Below are 20,446 nucleotides of genomic sequence, written 5' to 3'. Positions count from 1 at the left end.
AGTAATAAGTTATTTTTAAGTTAAAGTTAGCACCTATTATGTGCCTAGTACTTAGCTAGGTAGTAATAATAATAACAGCTTTTATTGTGTTCTTACGGTGTGCCAGGAAGGTTTTATGCTAAGAATTACACAGAAATATCTCATTTAATTTGCAGAATAGCTGAGCATGGTGTCTCACACGTGTAATCCTAGCCCTCTGAGAGGCCAAGGTTGGGGGGATTGCTTGAGTCCAAGAGTTCCAGACCAACCTGGCCAACATGGTGAGACCTCGTCTCTATTAATAACTAAAGTAGGCCAGACATGGTGGCTCACGCCTGTAATCCCAGCACTTTGGGAGGCCAAGGCGAGTGGATACCTGAGGTCAGGATTTCGAGACCAGCCTGTCCAAAATGGTGAAACTCTGTCTCTACTAAAAATACAAAAATTAGGCGGACCTGGTGGCAGAAGCCTGTAATCTCAGCTACTTGGGAGGCTGAGGCATGAGAATTGCTTGAACCCGGGAGGCGGAGGTTGCAGTGAGCCGATATCATGCCACTGCACACCAGCCTGGTGACAGAGCAAGACTCTGTCTCAAATAAAATAAAATAAAATAAAATAGGCCTGGAGTAATGGCTCACATCTGTAATCCCAGCACTTTGGGAGGCTGAGGGGGGGGCTGATCATTTGAGGTCAGGAGTTCGAGACCAGCCTAACCAACATGGTAAAACCCTGTCTCTACTAAAAATACAAAAATTAGCCAGATGTGGTGGTGCATGGCTGTAATCTGAGCTCCTCAGGAGGCTGAAGGAGAATTGCTTGAACCTTGGAGGTGGAGGTTGCAGTGAGCCAAGATCAGATCGTGCTACTGCATTCCAGCTTTGGTGACAAGAGCAAAACTCCATCTCAAAAAAAAAAAAAAATAACAAAATTAAAACAAATAAAAAATTATTAATCTGCCAAATAACTTTGTGATATAGAACTTATCTGCATTTTACAGATGAGGAAATTAAGGAACAGGAAATTTCCTTTTTTTGAGATTATAAAGCTAATAAAATAGGATCCAGGAAGTCTGATTCCAGAACCAGTTTTCTTTTCTTCTTTTTTTTTTTTTTTTTTGAGATGGAGTTTTGCTCTTGTTGCCCAGGTTGTAGTGCAATGGTACGATCTTGGCTCACCGCAACCTCTGCCTCCTGGGTTCAAGCGATTCTCCTGCCTCAGCCTTACGAGTAGCTGGGATTACAGGCATGCGCCACCACCCCTACCTAATTTCGTATTTGTAGTAGAGACAGGGTTTCTCCACGTTGGTCAGGCTAGTCTTCAGGTGATCCGCTCACTTTGGCCTCCCAAAGTGCTGGGATTACAGGCATGAACCACCGCGTCCGGCCCCCATTCTCCTTACTGGGTATGTTAAAATTATTTCTTTCAAAAGAAAAGGCTGGTCAAAGTGCAACGGTGTTACCCACTACTTGATCACAACCAGTTACAGATTTTTTGTTCCTTCTCCACTCCAACTGCTTCACTTGACTAGCCTAGGAAAAAAAAAAAAGAGAAAAGAAAGAAAACGCTAAACTTTTCAATCTGGGCTGGTAAATACCCAGGAAGGACTTTATAAAAATGAAATACACAAAATGACACTAGTACATTTAACTAAAGGTATAGTTATGACTCTTAAATTTGCGTATGTTATAAATAATATCAATATAAACACATAGCATGGGTCCATTTTTAATAACTATAAATATTTTAAACTTTCTAGATCTAAAGCTTAAGGATTATGGAGTGGATCTCATTGAAGTTTCAGACAATGGATGTAGGGAAGAAGAAGAAAACTTCAAAGGCTTAAGTAAGTTGACTTTTTCTAATCCTATTATAAAATAATTGGGCCACATGTCTCAGAATTTTGAATAAAACTGTCTTGGGAAAAGCAAAAACAGTTTTTTAAAGCCAGTTACTAGATATCATGTATATTCGTTGTTATAGCACTTGAGGTATCTTAGTCCTCACTTTACACTCTCTTTCAGCTCTGAAACATCACACATCTAAGATTTAAGAGTTTGCCGACCTAACTCAGGTTGAAACTTTCGGCTTTCAGGCGGAAGCTGTGAGCTCACTTTGTGCACCGACGTGAAACAATATTTTTATCCATTGACTTGACCCCTTAGAAAAACCTTTCTGAAAATTAGTTGGAATCATTATTTACAATTTTCTATCTCAGTATCTCAACTTCTAACTTCTGAATTCTGTTTTGTCTCACTGCCAGTCTAAGTCATAGTACTTCTGAAATGTGAGCAATAAATGAATGAAATGAAGCAAATAGTATTGTTAAAAAAGTGATTACCCTTATTAAAACAGTAACTTCTCAATTTTAACATAACATGTAGATAATAAATGATAGTTACCATTGGTTTTCACTATCAAATTTTAGGGAAACATTTCACCAAAGCATTATTTAATTATAGCACAGATACAAAATTTTTATAATTATATATATATATATAGTTTAGGCAGTGTCTCACTCTGTCCCCCAGGCTGGAGTGCAGTGGCACAGTCTCAGCTCACCGCAATCTCTGCCTCCCAGGTTCAAGTGATTCTTGTGCCACAGCCTCCTGAAGAGCTGGGACTATAGCGTGCACCACCACTCATGGCTAATTTTTGTATTTTTAGTAGAGATGGGGTTTTGCCATGTTGCCCAGGCTGGTCTGGAACTCCTGGCCTCAAGTGATCTGCCCTCCTCGGCCTCCCAAAATGCTGGAATTACAGGCATGAGCCACCGCACCCTGCCCTACGTATACATTTTAATTATAGTATCTTTTGGATTCTTTAAAAAAATTTTTAAAACCTTTTAAAAATTTTTTAAAAAATTTTGTTTGAAGTGTAATAACAAAACAAATCTCTATTTGTGAATAAATAAATCTTGAGATTATTTATGGTTTTACAGTTCAACCTGAAAATGAAATCAAAGCTTTTTTCAAAACAAAACATGTTTAGTGCTCTCTGTCTCACTGTCTTTTAGATGCCAAACCTTAGATATTATGATGACTCCTCAACCATTTAGATCTTGGTTATCTCAGGGATCATCAGCTTTTTAAGAAAGTTTTGAGAGAAAAGCAAGTGAAGAAAAGCGTAGTCAGTGCCCAACATCATGGGTCTCTCACTGAACACACCATGCCTGGTATTCTCTCACAGCAATGTCACCATTTCTACCTGCCACGCATTGGCAAAGGTTAGGATTCGACTGGTGTTTGATCACAATGGGAAAATCATCCAGAAAACCCCCTACCCCCGCCCCAGAGGGACCACAGTCAGCGTGAAGCAGTTACTTTCTATGCTACCTATGCGCCATAAGGAATTTCAAAGGAATGTTAAGAAGGTACAGTAATTTAATCCTGGTTTTCAAGAGTATTGGTTAATGCACATGAGCAAAAGATTTACTAAAGATGTTTATTCTTCAGTTGATTCTCTTCCCATCATTTATTGAGAAATGCTTTATTTGCATTTCTCATTAAAGACTTAACTTTAAGGTGATTTACTTTTTTGTTTTCACCACATAGTGTTTATTAGGACTGGGCAACATAGTGAGACCCTGCCTCTATGAAAAATTACAAAAAAGATTGACTGGGCATGGTGGCATGCACCTGTAGTTCCAGCTACTTGGGAAGCTGAAGTGGGAGGATCACTTGAGCCCAGGAACTTGAGGCTGCAGTGAGCTATGATTGTGCCACTGTATTTCAGACTGGGAGACACAGTAAGATCCTGTCTGGAAAAATATATATATACACACATATATATATAATATACATATATATATTATACATATATATAATATACATATGTATATTATACATATATAATATACATATATATATTATACATATGTATAATATATATAATATACATACAGTAACATATATATATTATATATATATAATTTTTTATTTTTATCTTTGTTTGAGATGGAGGCTCACTTTGGCACCCTGGCTGGAGTGCAGTGGCACAATCTCAATTTACTGCAACCTCCATCTCCCAAGTTCAAGCGGTTCTCTTGCCTCAGCCTTCTGAGTAGCTGGGATTACAGGCGCACACCACCACACCCAGCTTATTTTTGTATTTTAAGCAGAGACGGGGTTTCACCATGTTGTCCAGGCTGGCCATGCTGGTCTCGAATTCCTGACCTCAGGTAATGCGCCCACCTTGGCCTCCCAAAGTGCTGGGATTACAGGCGTGAGCCACCATGCCTGGCCTTACGTACTTATATTTTCATGGGAATATTTCTCTTGGTTTTCTGATAAATGAGTTACTGGAACCCTTATGAATTTGAATGCAAATGAAACAGCTAAATGTTATGTAATTGTTGTGTTTAAAAACCAGATTATAAAACTATCTGTATTATATGATTCCAGTTTTATAAAAACAAAACAATGGCCTAAATGTGTATAGTATAAAGGCTGGAAGAGTCAGCACTTTCATGTTCTCAGTGGTTATCCTTGGGTGTGAGATCTCATGCATGTTTTGCTCTCTTCTTTGTGCCTTTCCATTTTGTATGTGTTTTTCATAATCTAATTAAAGTTATGTAAACATATGCAGCTAAAAATTTTTTTTACTTGTAAATCATTTGGTGCTAATTTTAACATTGTGTTTTTTAGACAGAGTCTTCTCACTCTGTCTCTCAGGCTGGAGTGCAGTGGTGTGATCTTGGCTCACTGCAACCTCCACCTCCTGGGTTCAAGTGATTCTCCTGCCTCAGCCTCCCAAGTAGCTGGGATTATAGGTGTGTGTCACTATGCCCAGCTAATTTTTGTATTTTTCATAGAGATAGGGTTTCGCCATGTTGGCCAGGCTGGTCTTGCATCCCTGACCTCAAGTGATCTGCCTGCCTCAGCCTCCCAAAGTGCTGGGATTACAGGCGTGAGCCACCACACCCAGCCTTTTTTAAAAAACTTTTTTGTAAGTCAGCTAGCAAGAACACAGGAGGAAATACTCAAATCTCCCTTACACAGCTGGGGGCTATGTCAGATTTTATAAGCATACGGTAATGAGGTGTGATTTGATTGGATCTTGCAATAAAGTAATGCTGGGAGGTGTGATCTGACTGGATCCTGCCATGGGGTGACATCAAAACTCAATCTGATTGGATCCTGGCTCTGCTATGGGGTGTCCGTTTCTTAAATGGGTCCCAGCTCTTCAGGCCAAGCTCTTAGGTTCCACTCTATGGTGGCACACTTGCTTAACCTGGGCATGCACAGGGTACATGACCTTCAACCTGCAGGTCCATGACAATTGAAAAACAGCTGACAACTTCATTACATAAAAGTTGAACTGAGCCGGGTGCAGTGACTCACGCCTGTAGTCCCAGCACTTCGGGAGGCCAAGGCATGTGGAGGTCAGGAGGTCAAGACCAGCCTGGCCAAAATGGTGAAACCCCGTCTCTACTAAAAATATAAATATTAGCCAGGTGTGGTGGTGCACCCTTGTAATCCCAGCTACTTGGGAGGCTGAGGCTGCAGAATCACTTGATCCTAGTAGGGGGAGGTTGCAGTGAGCTGAGATCATGCCATTGCACTCCAGCCTGGGTGAAGAGTGAAACTCTGTCAAAAAAAAAAAAAAGTTGAACTAGATTTGGTCTGATGCAGTTACAGATTTACAAACCGCACCCCCACCCTCCTGCTGACACCTTCCGCTCATTCTTGAGGGATTAGGGATGGAGGTCATGCTTCTGCATCGACTTCATGCTGACCAGGGGCACTGAGTCCCCTAAAGTGAGTGGGCTTCTGAGTTCAAATGAGTTCTGGGGTCACCTGGAGTAGCTTGAAAGGCTGGTATTGTTGTAATACAAGGTGAAGGTGGAAGTGTTGGAGCCTGGAGGACCAACAGCTTACCATCCATTTAAATAAATAGGACCGAAAAGTGACAGAACAGTGGCCACGAGGGACCCCAGTAGAGGAAGAAACCAGGTGAGGTGTGGTATAGTGGGCTCGACTGCCTTCTAAATCTCAGTGGTTGGCCGGGTGCGGTGGCTCACACCTGTAATGCCAACAAAAGAAAAGCTGAGGCAGGGTGATCACGAGGTCAGGAGTTCAAGACCAGCCTGGCAAACATGGTGAAGCCCCATCTCTACTAAAAATACAAAAATTAGCCAGGCATGGTGGCATGTGCTGTAGTCCCAGCTACTTGGGAGGCTGAGGCAGGAGAATTGCTTGAACCCGGGAGGCGGAAGTTGCAGTAAGCCGAGATTGTGCCACTGCACTCCAGCCTAGGTAACAGAGCGGGACACCATCTCAGTCAAGCAATCAATTAATCTCAGTGGTTGAACTACCCTTGATATGGTTCAGCTCTGTATCCCCACCCAAATCTCAGGTCAAATTGTAATTCCCAGTGTTGAGGGAGGGACCTGGTGGGAGGTGATTGGCTCATGGGGGCTGACTTCCCCCTTCCTGTTCTCTTGACAGTGAGTGAGCGCTCATGGGATCTGGTTGTTTAAAAGCGTGCAGCACCTCTGGCTTCACTCTCTCTGTCTCTCCTGCTCCACCATGGCCAGATGTGCCTGCTTCCCCTTCACCTTCTGCCATAATTGTCAGTTTCCTGAGGCCTCCCCAGCCACGCTTCCTGTACACCCTGCAGAACTGTGAGTCAATGAAACCTCTTTTCTTTGTAAATTGCCCAGTTTGTGGTAGTTCTTTATAGCAGTATGAAAACAGACTAATGGACCCTTCTGGTTGAAGGAATGCAGCCATTCTGCTTGTTTGACTATTTCCTTTCTATTCATCTCTATTTCCTGGGAGGTGTTTATCCAAGTGCAATAGGAGGTATTGGTGACCGCACAGTCCCCTCAGTGTTCTGCTAGTAAATAGTTGAGGGTCGATGATCACTGACCTCCTGCGTTTTCAGTCTGGCATGGAAAAGCCCCTGTGTAACTGGTAAAGGGTATCAATAAGCACTAGGAGGTATCTAAATCCACGAGGAGCCATCGGCATCACATTGAGGTCCATTTACCAGTCTTCCCTGGCAAGATTCTTCTGAATTGTACTGCCTTGGGCAAAAGAGGTATGGGAGGGGCTGGGTGCAGTGGCTCACGCCTGTAATCCCAGCATTTTGGGAGACCAATTCAGGTGGATCATTAGAGGTCAGGGGTTCAAGACCATCCTGGCCAACATGGTGACATCCCGTCTCTACTAAAAATACAAAACGTTAGCTGGATTTGGTGTTGGGTGGTGCCTGTAATCCCAGCTACTCGAGAGGCTGAGGCAGGATAATCGCTTGAACCTGGGAGGAGGAGCTGGCAGTGAGCTGAGATCTCGCCATTGCACTCCAGCATGGGCAACAAGAACGAAACTTCATCTCAAAAAATAAAGGAGTCTGGGTGCAGTGGCTCACGCCTGCAATCCCAGCACTTTGGGAGGCCAAGACGGGGTCAGGAGTTCAAGACCAGCCTGGCATAGATGGTGAAATCCTGTCTACTAAAAATACAAATATTAGTTGGGCATAGTGGCACGCACCTGTAATCTCAGCTACTCAGAAGTCTGATGCAGGAGAATTGCTGAAATCCGGGAGGGAGAGGTTGCAGTGAGCCGAGATCGCGCCACTGCACTCTAGCCTGGGTGACAGAGCAAGACTCCTTCTCAAAAGAAACAAAAAGGAAATTCCCCAGGGAAGTACTTCGGCTTATTTCATAAAAAGGTACTGAAGGAAGCAGAGGCATGTGGAGGACTTCCCCACCTTGTGCAGCTATTTGGGCCATGGCGTCTGAAATTTATTATTTCAGAGTCACCCCTTTGATGACCTTGGCAGTGGACTACAGTCATCTGTTTAGGCCTCTCCATGGCCCACATCAATGCCAATATTTCTGTTTGTTGCACATTTGATTTCCTTGTTGTTGGCATTTAGAAGGCCCTCTGTTTTCCAGATCACATCCTGGGCATGGACCACAAAGATTGCGTCTTTTGAGTCTGTAGAAACAGTCAAGGCCTTGTCCTCTCTTAGGTCCAGAGCTCAGGTTAATGCAGATTTTCCCAGCCGTCTGTGCTGAAGTCCCTGCGGGGAGGCTCCTGGCTGGTTTCCGTAGGTAGACAGCTACACACCCTGCCCTTCACTGGCTTCTTTTCATGAAGCTCCTGCCATCTACAAAACATGTCTCCCTTTTCTTCTTGAACCACATCTCTGTTATTGAAACTCTAGAAGTCGGCCGGGCATGGTGGCTATGCCTGTAATCCTAGCACTTTTGGAGGCCAAGGTGGGCGGATCACCTGAGGTCAGGAGTTCAAGACCAGCCTGGCCAACATGGCGAAACTCCATCTCCAATACAAATACAAAAATTAGCCAAGGGTGGTGGCCACTGTACTACAGCCTGGGTGACAGAGCAGGACTCCATCTCAAAAAAAAAAAAAAAAAAAAGGGAGAAAGAAAGTATCATGCTTTTCTGAGTTCTGTGAGTTGTTGTAGTGAATTATCAAACTTGAAGGCATGGTGGGAACCTCCAGATTTGCAGCCAGTTGGTGAGAAGTACCTGTGGTCTGAGGACACCCAAGCCTGCAGCTGCATCTAAAGCGAGGGCAGCCTATTGGGGGCTGGTGGCCTTAACCTGTGGCATTTGAGGTAACATCAGGGAGATGACATCAGAATTACATCACACAAGCCGGGCACGGTGGCTCATGCCCATAATCCCAGCACTTTGGGAGGCTGAAGCGGGCAGATCACGAGGTCAGGAGATTGAGACCATCCTGGATAACACAGTGGAACCCCGTCTCTACTAAAAATACAAAAAATTAGCTGGGCATGGTGGCAGGTGCCTGTAGTCCCAGCTACTCGGGAGGCTGAGGCAGGAAAATGGTGTGAACCCAGGAGGTGGAGCTTGCAGTGAGCCAAGAGGGCGCCGCCGCACTCCAGCCTGGGTGACAGAGCGAGATTCCATCTCAAAAAAAAAAAAAAAAAAAGAATTGTGTCACACAGGCCAGACGTGGTGGCTCCTGCTTATAATCCCAGCAATTTGAAAGGCAAGGTAAGAGGATCGCTAGAGCTTGAGTCGGAGGCCGCAGTGAGCTATGACCGCACCACCGCACCCCAGTCTGGGTGACAGCGCCAGACCCTGACTCCAAAAATAGAAAAAACAGAAAGAATTGCATGGCAGAGGGCCTGCCTTTCACAGCTTGAACTGCTGCAGGAACTTTCCTTTTATTTGGAGAGGGAGTGGGGAGACACAATCTCTGCTAGTGATTCTCCTGCCTCGGCCTCCCAAATAGCTGGGATTACAGGCGTGCATCACCACGTCTGCCTAATTTTTGTATTTTTAGTAGAGACAGGGTTTCACCATGTTGGCCAGGCTGGTCTCAAACTCCTGCTGGGATCACGGGCATGAGCCACCATGCCCGGCCACCTTTAGAGTTTTCTTACCACCTGGTTTTCCTCTCTCAATATCTTTCTCTCATTTCCTGCCTTAAAACTCTAGCTTGGCGTCTGGGTGCAGTAGCTCATGCCTGTAATCCCAGCACTTTGGGAGGCCGAGGTGGGTGGATCACTTGAAGTCAGGAGTTCAAGACCAGCCTGGCCAACATGGTGAAACCTTGTCTCTACTATTTTTACAAAAGTCAGACATACAGGCGGGTGCCTATAGTCCCAGCTACTTTGGGAGGCTGAGGCAAGAGAATTCGCTTGACCCTGGAGGTGAAAGTTGCAGGGAGCTGAGGTTGTACCACTGCACTCCAGCCTGGGAGACAGAGTCTTGCTCTGTCTCCAAAACAAACAAACATACAAAACAACCCTGTAGCTTAAGATCAGCCTTCTCTTCTATTGTTTTTCTTTAAAAAATAAAAATTAAAAATAGATGTAGATGCAATGTTGCTGAGGCTGGCCTCAAACTCCTGGCCTCAAGTGATCCTCCCATCATGACCTCCAAAACTGCTGGGATTGTAGGTGTGAGCACTGCACCCAGCCTTATGTTTTTTTCTACATAAAAAACAACACAGGATTATCTTCCAGACCTAATAAATATGTTCAAATAACCACAACCCCATTAAGGAAAAATATCACTTGACAGCAAATAATCCAGACCAATGTGATCACACTTACTGTGAAGGTGAGAAAAGTTCATCTTTATTATGTTTCCCCAAGAGTCGCACTGCATTGTTCTCTTGAAAACACACAGCTCATGCCCTCCTTTAGAACACACATCCTCTTTAAAGTAACATACAAATATGCCAGTACAAGGTAAAAAATTACATCTGAATTCTCACATTTCAAACATACACTAAATATCAAATAAAATTTATTTTTACAAGAATTTAGGGGAACTACTACATAGCTATAAATGTAATATGTATGTTAACTAAGTATCATAGATAAAAACCATGCTCCCTTCAGCAGCACGTGTAATAATAGATACAAAGATTGAAAGGTAAAAGATTTAGGATAAAAATAATTCTCTCTTAAAAAGAAAAACAAAATTTTATTTATGTGTATATAACAGTTATAACACCCATCACACAACTTTATAGAAACAGCATCTATTCAAAAATACCAGTATTTCCAAAATGTTTAAAATAATATTTAAAGTAATAATATTTAAATAAATATATTTAATATATTTAATAAATATTTAATAAAATAATATTTAATTCAATGCCTATGTTTTTCAAAATAAACCAATAAAATAGTATATATTTGACATGTTAGTGTGTATATCTGAGACATGTTAAAAATCACAACTGAATTCTCACAATTGAGTCACAAAGCTAAACAGCAAATAAAAATTTCTATCATGAGAATTTAGAGGAACTACCAATAGCTATAAATAGAAGAGATTATTATGGAAGTATCATAGATAAAAAGAGTGCTCGCTTCAGGAGCACATATAATAATACAGAAAAAAATTTAAAGATAATAAAATAGGATAAAAAGAATTCTTAAAAATGAAAAGAAAATTATCTTTATGTATATATAACAGCTATAACTCTCATCAACAAACTACAGGAACAGCATGTTTTCAAAAGTACAACAATTTCCAAACTATTTGAAATAAACCTATTAATAATTCAATGGCCAACATTTTCCAAACAAACCAATAAATGCATAGTGTGATTGAAGCTATCTGTTACAGTCTATGGCACTGATATTTCACAAAGAATTCTGTGCCAATCTGAGCCCCTGCACTGTGCCTTCAAATGCTCCTGGACTGTGGCAACCAAGTCCGTAAGAAACAGGGCCTCCAGGTTCTGCCCCAGGGAGGTTGGAATTCAGCAATAGAAAAAGGGAGGTGGTGTCACAGGAAAGGGTGGAACTGGAGACACTCCTAGTTTTTTACTTTTCTCCAAGGACTCCTAGAAGTACCCCACCCCCCACCCCCACCCCTGCTCCTAGGAGGACAACGTGATCACTGTATTCAGCTCCACCAAGAACGGTCCAGGTTCTTCTAGATGATCTGCACAAATGGCTCCTCTCCTCCTCCCTGGTGTCTGCCATTAGCATTGGAATAAAGTTCTGCTGAAAATCCACATCTCCCTTCGGCACAGTGTTCTGGAAGTGAGAGAGACGATGTTACACTTCAAGGAGGCAGCTCTCTAGACAGGAAGGCTATTCACGTCCCATGTCAAGTCTAACTAGAGTTCAGAGCAATTGAGAAATGCAATTTTATCTCCTGCCTTTCATTCTATACCCTGCTTCTGAACTATCATGTTCAACTGTGATATCACGCTTTGGTGACCATGACTCCAAAACTCACTTAATACACCCAAGGTCAGCCCCAGTGATCTGCTTCATAGCAAGGACTTTGGGTGGGTCTTCCCAGGGAGTAGGGTATTCTCAGAGAATGTGGCTTTGGACTTCATCACAGCTGGGGCCTTTTGTGTCACTTAAGATCTAAACTTGTAACCATGCTAGATCTGTTTCTAATGTGACAACATCGCAAACCACGAGTCCAGAAGCCTAATCCATAATCCTACCTCCTCATGACGAAGTCTCACGCTCTGTGCTCAACGTGGTTAGCTGCGCAAGATGTAAACCAAAGCTTCACTGAACCCTCGACCCAAATCGGTACCTCAAGTGCGTCAATCATAATGAACCTCCCCGAACTCAGTATTTATGATCATTTTTGAGGCAAGGTCTTACTCTGTCGCCCAGGCTGGAGTGCAGTGGCAGGATCAGGGCTCCCTGCAGCCCCGACCTCCCAGGCTCCAGCGATCCTCCCGCCTCAGCCTCCTGAGTAGTTGGGAGTAGACATGCCTCCCACATCGCCTGGCTAATTTTTGTACTTTTGTGGAGAGAGGATCTCGCCACGTTGCCCAGGCTTGAAGCCGGATCAAGCAATTGGGTTCCTCGGATTTCTGAAGTAGACCCCAATATTCTGCCTTTACCCCGGAGGATGCAGATGTACCTTCTCTCAGGCCGATGACCTCAGGCCTGCACGGTCCCTGGAGCTCTAGTGAAGGCGGGCGCGATTTCGTGCCCACACCCAGTGTTCTGGGTCATAAGCCTGGATCTGGAAAAACAAACGCCGTTTGAGAAGACGGGGACTCGCCAGGATACCTGTCTCTCCCCTTGTCCAGCCTCCAGCCCACCTGATTCCTCCCCACCTCCCCAGGCCCCACCCACCTCCTCCAACTCCTCCGGGGAAACCCAAGCCCTGTAGCGCATGGAACAGAAGAACTGGAACCGAAGCTCCTGGAACAAGGCTATCTGAGAGCGGTTCTTCCTGGCCCTCCAGTTCATGGAACGGCGTAACTGGGACCGACGCTTATGGAACAAGGGTATATGAGAGCGGGTCTTCCCGTACAGGAAGTAGATGATGTTTTGTTTGGGGGCCTCGTCGTCCTCCTCCATGTCATTGGCCAGGTAGCTGGGGACAGAAATCAGGTTACTGCTCAGGGGCACCACCAGGAGAGACTTCCGTCTGAGGTCAGCTTCCCAGAGAGGAGGGCAGGCGACCGTCCCTAGCTCAGGACTGGCACCCACCCTGCAGAGAGCCACGCCTTCCTCAGGAGGGCTCTGCTGGACAGAGACCTGATCAAGGGTGTCTCCCACTCCTTCAGGATGGAGACAAAAACCGAACTGGTGGCCAAGAATGGTGCCTTATGCCTGGAATCCCAGCACATTTGGAGACGGGAGGAGGAGGATCACTTGAGGCCAGGAGTTTGAGACGGGCCTGGGCAACATAGCAAGACACTTGTCTCTCTTAAAAATATAAGAAATATGCCAGACGTGGTGGCTCATGCCTGTAATCCCAGCACTTTAGAAGGCTGAAGCAGGTGGATCGCTTGAGACCAGGAGTTGGAGACCAGCCTGGTCAACATGGAGAAACCCCGTCTCTACTAAAAATACAAAAATCAGCCTGTTGCGGTGGCACGCCCCTTTGTCCTAGCTACTCAGGAGGCTTAAGCATAAGAATTGTGTGAACCCAGGAGGCGGAGGTTGCAGCGAGTTGAGATTGGGCCACTCCATTCCAGCCTGAGAGGCAGAGCAAGACTCTGTCTCAACAAATAAATAAATAAACAAACTGTCCAGGTGTGGTGGCACAGCCCTGTAGTTGGGGCTAATCAAGAAGCTGAGGTGGGAGGATCGCTTGGGCCCAGGATATGAAGGCTGCAGTGAGCTATGATCTCACCACTGCACTCCAGCTTGGGGGACAGGGAAAGTCTGTCTCAAAAAAATAAAAGAAATTGTATACATTGATATTTTGCCAGGACCCTGCCTTCTACAGGCATCTAGTCTAATGGGACTGGGAGTAATCAGGGCAGATGACCTAATCCCAGTGTCCAGGATGTAACTGGAGAGCTACGGGCATGCAGAAGTTGGAAGATGAGGGGAAGGCATCACAGAGGCTGTGGGGTGAACTGACTTCAAGGAATGGGTCCTTCCCTTCAGAATCACGTGTACGCAGGACACCCAGACAGAAAACACAAACACAAAGTCGAGTGGAGGGCATTTGGAAGGGGCAGTGAAGCCACGCCAGGAAACACCAAGATGGCGAGCCAGTGTGCTTGTAGAGATTGTAGAGAGGGTGGAATTGGCACTGTGGACCCTGGCCTCGATAGAGAAAGACATCAGCTAAGGAAGTTGTTCAGGTGGACAGTGAGGTTGTCGTGCTTTGGAAAGATGCTCAGGCTGCACTAGAAAGCCCCCTGGCTTGGGGAGAGACTCCAGGAGACCCCAGCAGGGAGCATTTGACAGTGGATTTGAGTGATGCGAGGGGGACCTGAACCGTGACCTCTGTCATGGGAACCCGGAGGAGGTTGATGGCGTTTGTGGTTGATGTAAGTAGGAGAGAGAGAGAAGAACCAGAAACGTCTGCTTGCTGGGGGAAGCGTCGTGTCCGCTCCTCCACTACTTTTCTTTTTCCCTTAGGAGCGGTTTGTGGTTCCTTTTGTTTTATTCTTTTATTTGTACACTGGCGTTGGAGTTTGTTTTTTGGGATTTTTTTTTTTTTTTTTTTTGAGAAAAAGTCTCGCTGTGTCACCCAGGCTGGAGTGCAGTGGCTCAACCTTAGCTTACTGCAACCTCCACCTCCTGGGTTCAAGGGGTTGTCTTGCCTCAGCCTCCCGAGTAGCTGGGATTACAGGTGCACACCACCATGCCCAGCTAATTTTCCTATTTTTAGTAGAGATGGGTTTGGCCATGTTGGCCAGGCTGGTCTCGAACTCCTGACCTCAGGTGATCCACCTGCCTCGGCCTCCCAAAGTGCTGGGATTACAGGCATAAGCCACTGCACCCAGCCTGAGTTTCTTTTTAGAAACAACAGTCTATGATAGTATAATCCTCCCTTTTTTGTACACAGTGTAAAGAGGACAAATAGGTGAAAGAATAAATGAAAGGCTGGAATCCCACTTCCCCCGCTATCCCAGGGTGTTGGATATTGAGGGATAGGAGGCAGCAAACCACTCACAGAGCCAGGAAGAAATGAATGCGTTGGTACTGCCAGGAGAGGAGGCCGGCCCGGCTAAAATACGCTATGACCATAGCCAGGAGATACTGATGGAGAGAAAGGAACACAGAGAGGGAGAGGTCACATCTTGGAAGAGGAAGATTGTGGAGAGGGGGAATGAGGGTCTGGGGAGGGGCTGCCCATCAGAGAAGGGACCTCAATGTTGGGGTGACTGTGCTCATGTGGAAATTGTGGGGTGGAGGGGTATTCCAAGGTCGGATGCAAATCCAAGAAGCCGGAGGAAGGGTTTTCGGTGATGCTCCCAGGATGGTGGGCTCCGATGGGATCTTTGGAGGGGGTGTGTCTAGGTCGGCTGCTGTCAGGAGGGCCTTTTGTGTGCCAGGCAGAGAACTGTCCCAAAGAGCTGAGAGTAGAGGGGCCAGGAGTTTCAGGGCTGCGGCCAGACTGTGCCCCAGGGCTCAGATCCCACAGGACCCGTAGGAGAGGCAGGGGCCATTCATTCACTCTGCAAGAGACCAGCAGAGTCCTGAGGGAGATGCTGACAAGTCATGAAAAGACCAAGAATAGGTGGGAGTGGCAGCTCAAGCCTGTGATTCCAGTACTTTGAGAGGTGGAGACAGGAGGATCACGTGAGCCCAACAGTTCGAGAACAATCTGGGCAACATAGAGAGACCCTGTTTCTACAAAGATTTCAAAAATACAGTTGAGCATGGTGGCATGTGCCTAGTCCCAGCTCCTCAGGAGGCTGAGGAAAGAAGATTGCTTGAGCCCAGGAGTTAGAGGCTGCAATGAGCTATGATCATGCCACTGTACTCCATCCTGGGGAGCAGAGCTAGACTCTGTCTCCGAAAAAAAAAGAACGTGTGGGTGACAAGACTCAAGACCATGGGAGCTGGCCGGGCACAGTGGCTGACGTCTGTAATCTCAGCACTTTGGGAGGCCAAGGCGGGTGGATCACCTGAGGTCAGTTGTTCGGGACCAACCTGGCCAACATGGCAAAACCCCGTCTCTACTAAAAACACAAAAATTAGCCAGGCCTGGTGGTTCATGTCTGTAATCCCAGCTGCTTGCAGGCTGAGGCAGGAGAATTGCTTGAACCCAGGAGGCGTCGGCTGCACTGAGTCAAGATCGAGACACTGCCCTCCAGCCTGGGCAACAGAGCAAGACTCTGTCTCACACACACAAAAAAAAAGATGGAGCATCTGGTGGGAGGTGGTGGAGAGAGAACTGTGGGTTTGGAAGCTGCGCCCTCCCCCCAGCCGTGCATTGGAACAGGAACACAGTTACATGGAGAACAACCTTACCTTGTCCGACGCCCTCAGGTCTTTGTCCCAGGCCAGGAATCTTTGAATGACAGTATCCTCTGTGATTAGAGAGCAGATGTCAGTGTGAGAAGCAGGACAGGGTTTCCGTGGGAGCAGCAGAGCAGCGAGGAGAAGTGTGCCTCCCGGGGGGAAGTCTCAGGATTGTGGCCACGGGTGAGGTGGATGGGAGAGGGGAGAATGAGTTTCACTGGGCAAGGGAGAGGGGCTCCTGCTCTGAGAATCCCCTGAGAAGAGGCCGAAGGAGGCCGTGGGTGTGAGAATCTATAGGATGTAGAGCTGGGAATCAGCCAGGACCCCCTCCAGCAGACACGGAGGGACCACTGCAGAGTCATAAAGGAATTCCCATCATTTCTTCATGAGACAGTCACATCAGGGTGTGACCATGGCCTTGGTATCCGCCACTATGGATGGAGACACTTAGGTTTAGAAAAGTCTGTAAGAGACATTTTCAGAGGGCACAGCTGAAACCACTTTGTTTATTGATTTTGTTTTTCTTTATTTGATTTTTATTTTTATTTATTTATTAATTTATTTTGAGACAGAGTCTCGCTGTGTGGGCCAGGCTGGAATGCAGTGATGCGATCTCAGCTCACTGCAACCTCTGCCTCCCGGGTTTAAGCGATTCTCCTGTCTCAGCCTCCTGAGTAGCTGGGAGTACATACATGAGCTACTGTGCCCAGCCTTGGTTTTTCTTTTGAGACAGGGTTTTGCTCTGTCACGCAGGCTGGAGTGCAGTGGTACAGTCATAGCTCACTGCAGCCTCAAAGTCCTGAGTTCAACCAATCCTCTTGCCTCAGCCTCACAAGGTGCTGGGATCTCAGGCGTGAGCCAACACGCCTGGCCCGAAACCAAGCTTTCTTATCCCAAGCGCCAACCTTTATCAAGTCTAGCCTAATCCTCTATCGTCTCCTAAGTGTCCCTCATGAGTGATCACTTCAGAGTCCTCCCACATGGAGAGCTCACCCAGTGGGGGGGCATATTTTTCCCATTGGAAAAGTGTGGTTATTGGAAGTTTCCTCTTTTTAGAAAGAACAGGATTGGAGGTGCTCTCTGGGGTGTCCTCCTACCAAGCAACCTGTTGAAGGCCTCGTGGTGCTCAGGGAGCACCAGCGACACTCGCTTTCGCTTGAGCTTCATCTTGAGGCCACACAGCGTGTCCGCCACCCAGGTCTCCTCAGGCTCAGGGGCAAGCTCCTTCTGTGGCTCCTCCGATGACGACTCCTGAGATTCGTCCGACCTCTCCCTCTTCCTTTTCCAGCAAAGGGACCTACATGGGGGGCTGGGATCTACCCCAGGGGCTGAGTAAAGAAACCAGGCCATGGTGTAATGCTTCTGCAGTTGATCACCTTAGATCCCGACCGATAACCCCAAACCACTGTCCATCCTCCCCAGCCTCGCAGACTGCTGGCTTCTCCAAGCCATCTTTCCTTGTGTCTGTCTCCTCTGCTGAGCTCCATGTGCTGCTCCTGCTCCTCCCCATTCTCCCATTTCTCTGTCCTCAGAACACTTCCTCATGTCCTCATGTCCTTCCCTGGTCCCTGGCTCTGAGTCCCTTTTTTTTTTTTTTTTTTTTTTTTTTTGAGACGCAGTCTTGCTTTGTGGCCTAGGCTGGAGTGTAGTGGTGCGATCTTGGCTCACTGCAGCCTCCGCCTCCCGGGTTCCAGTGATTCTCCTGCCTAAGCCTCCCAAGTAGCTGGGATTACAGGTGCCCGCCAGAACACCCAGCTCATGTTTGTACTTCTAGAAGAGACAGGGTTTCACCATGTTGGCCAGGCTGGTCTCCAACTCCTGGCCTCAAGTGATCTGCCTGCCTGGCCTCCCAAAGTGATGGGATTACAGGTGTAAGCCACTGCACCCTGCGCGTCAGTACCTCCATTCTTCCCACACACCCTCCTCACGTGCTCCTTCCTGACTTCTGGGCCCTTCCTTCTTTTTTTTTTTTTTTTTTTTTTTTGAGACAGGGTCTCACTGTCTCACCCAGAATGGAATGCAGTGGTGCTATCTTGGCTCAAAGCAACCTCTGCCTCCCGGGTTCAAGTGATTGTCCTGTCTCAGCCTCCTGAGTAGCTGGGATTACAGGCATGCACCATCACGCCTGGCTAATTTTTGTATTGTTAGTATAAATGAGGTTTCGCTATATTGGTCTGGTTGGTCTCGAACAACTGACCTCAAGTGATCCACCCATCTCAGCCTCCCAAAGTAATGGGATTACAGGCATGAGCTACCACACGCGGCCTTAGTTTTTCTTTTGACACAGGGTTTTGCTCTGTCACCCAGGCTAGAGTGCAGTGGTGTAGTCATAGCTCACTGCAGCCTCAAAGTTCTGAGTTCAAGCAATCCTCTTGCCTCAGCCTCCCAACATGCTGGGATCTCAGGCATGAGCCACCATGCTTGGCCCGAAACCAAGCTTTCTTATCCCAAGCGCCAACCTTTATCAAGTCTAGCCTAATCCTCTGTCGTCTCCTAAGTGTCCCTCATGAGTGATCACTTCAGAGTCCTCCCGCATGGAAAGCTCACCCACTGGGGGCATATTTTTCCCATTGGAAAAGTGTGATTTTTGGAAGTTTGCTCTTTTTTAGGAGAACAGGATTGGAGGTGCTCTCTGGGGTGTCCTCCTACCAAGCAGCCTGTTGAAGGCCTCGTGGTGCTCAGGGAGCACGGGCAACACTCGCTTTCGCTTGAGCTTCATCTTGAGGCCACACAGCGTCTCCACCACCCAGGTCTCCTCAGGCTCAGGGGCGAGCTCCTTCTCTGGCTCCTCCTCAGATTCGTCGGACCACTCCCTCTTCTTTTTCCAGCAAAGTGACCTACATGGGGGGCTGGGATCTACCCCAGGGGCTGAGTAAAGAAACCAGGCCACCGTGTAATGCTTCTGCATCTGATCAACTTAGACCCCGACCCAAAACCCCAAACCACTCTCCATCCTCCCCAGTCTCGCAGACTGCTGGCTTCTCTAAGCCACCTTTCTGACTTTCTCCTCTGCTCAACCCCAAGTGCCGCTCCTTCCCCTCCCCATTCTTCCGTCTTTCTGTCCCCAGAACACCGCCTCATGTCCTTCCCTGGTTCCTGGCTCTCTGAGTCCCTCCTTTCTTGTTTTGTTTTGAGACAGAATCTTGCTTTGTTGCCCAGGCTGCAGTGTAGCAGTGCAATCTCAGCTCACTGCAACATCCATCTCCCAGATTCCAGTTATTCTCCTGCCTCAGCCTCTCAGGTAGCTGGGATTACAGGTGCCTGCCATAATGCCCAGCTTAATTTTGTACTTTTAGTAGAGACAGGGTTTCACCATGTTGGCCAGGCTGGTCTCAAACTCCTGGCCTCAAGTGATCCACCTGCCTTGGCCTTCCAAAGTTCCGGGATTACAGGTGTGAGCCACTGCACCCAGCCTGAATTTCTCCATTCTTTCCACACACCCTCCTCAGGTTCTCCTTCCTGACCGCTGACCCTTCTTTTTTTTTTTTTGATACATTGTCTCTCTCACCCAGACTGGAGTGCAGTAGCGCGATCTCGGCTCACTGCAACCTCTTCCTCCCAGGCTCAAGTGATTCTCCTGTCTCAGCCTCCCGAGCAGCTGGGATTACAGGTGCGCACCACTACCACCTGGCTAATTTTTATACTTTTAGTAGAGATGGGGTTTCACCATGTTGGCCAGGCTGGCCTTGAGCTCCTGACCTCAGGTGATCGCCTGCCTTGGCCTCCGAAAGTGTTGGGGTTACAGGCGTGAGCCACTGCACCCAGCCCCCTTCCTTCGTCTGAGTCAATCCTATCCCACCTCTTCTTCCTCCAGTTCCCTCACCTGATGGTACCGACAATTCGTCAACCACCACCTCCTGGAGGGGGTACCCCGAGGTGCTCCGCTGGGGGCTCTGCTCATCCTGGGGATGCGGTTGACGGCTGGTCATGATCTTTCCCGTAATCTGTCCCCTCTCAGGGAACCTAGTCTCTGTTCTGTCCATGGCCTTCTTCTGGACACTGCTAGGATCCAGAAGAGTATGTTATCAATTCTCAAGGCTAGGAGAAGTCAGGAGTGGGGAACAGCTCTGAGAAGATACTGTTGTCCAACTGAACTCCAGGTGCCCACGGAGTCCAATCCTTCCAATCAGGAAGGTCGGAATCTCTGATGTCATCGGTCTTTCCAACCTGGCAACCAGTTTGAAACAAAACTGTAACTGCCAGGCTGATCTCTTGTCCTGGAGATTCTGGGTGAATGGTATCTCCTGCCACTGTCCCAACCTTAGACAACTGTCCAGAAGCATCTTCAGGGTCTCCGCATCCTTCTGTT

At 46.9% G+C, this 20,446-nt stretch overlaps 1 protein-coding gene and 1 pseudogene across 2 annotated transcripts in view; one reads left to right on the top strand and one right to left on the bottom strand.

Moving 5' to 3' along the window:
* Positions 1-6,626, top strand: part of LOC134731337 (putative postmeiotic segregation increased 2-like protein 2) — a 31,464-nt pseudogene extending 24,838 nt beyond the window's left edge. The window contains exons 4-7 of the transcript XR_010113523.1: positions 1,736-1,822; positions 2,001-2,103; positions 3,166-3,349; positions 6,426-6,626. The product of XR_010113523.1 is annotated as a putative postmeiotic segregation increased 2-like protein 2 (transcript). The remainder of the gene's footprint in view (positions 1-1,735; positions 1,823-2,000; positions 2,104-3,165; positions 3,350-6,425) is intronic.
* A 5,756-nt stretch (positions 6,627-12,382) lies between these two features.
* Positions 12,383-20,265, bottom strand: LOC129490703 (speedy protein E18-like). Its single transcript, XM_055294526.1, has 7 exons — positions 19,961-20,265; positions 18,787-19,005; positions 17,235-17,465; positions 16,147-16,205; positions 14,843-14,928; positions 12,556-12,799; positions 12,383-12,442 (listed from the first exon to the last, which is right to left on the bottom strand). The coding sequence occupies exons 1-7, from the start codon at positions 20,118-20,120 to the stop codon at positions 12,383-12,385; spliced, it is 1,059 nt and encodes a 352-aa protein (XP_055150501.1). The 5' UTR covers positions 20,121-20,265.
* Positions 20,266-20,446: the final 181 nt, after the last annotated feature.

The sequence above is a fragment of the Symphalangus syndactylus genome, chromosome 9, assembly GCF_028878055.3.
Source record: "Symphalangus syndactylus isolate Jambi chromosome 9, NHGRI_mSymSyn1-v2.1_pri, whole genome shotgun sequence".
NCBI classification, from domain to species: Eukaryota; Metazoa; Chordata; class Mammalia; order Primates; family Hylobatidae; genus Symphalangus; species Symphalangus syndactylus.
The sequence above is the reverse complement of the archived record's forward strand: the minus strand, read 5'-3'. Positions and strand labels throughout refer to the sequence as shown.

Excerpts from the sequence above, each read along its gene's own strand:
- LOC129490703 (XM_055294526.1), bottom strand. The coding sequence starts at position 20,120 with ATGGACAGAACAGAGACTAGGTTCCCTGAGAGGGGACAGATTACGGGA. Across the intron at positions 16,206-17,234 it reads GGCCTTCAACAGGTTGCTTG|AGGATACTGTCATTCAAAGA; the intron begins GTAGGAGGACAC and ends CTCTAATCACAG. Across the intron at positions 12,800-14,842 it reads ATTCATTTCTTCCTGGCTCT|CTACCTGGCCAATGACATGG; the intron begins GTGAGTGGTTTG and ends TTCTGTCCCCAG.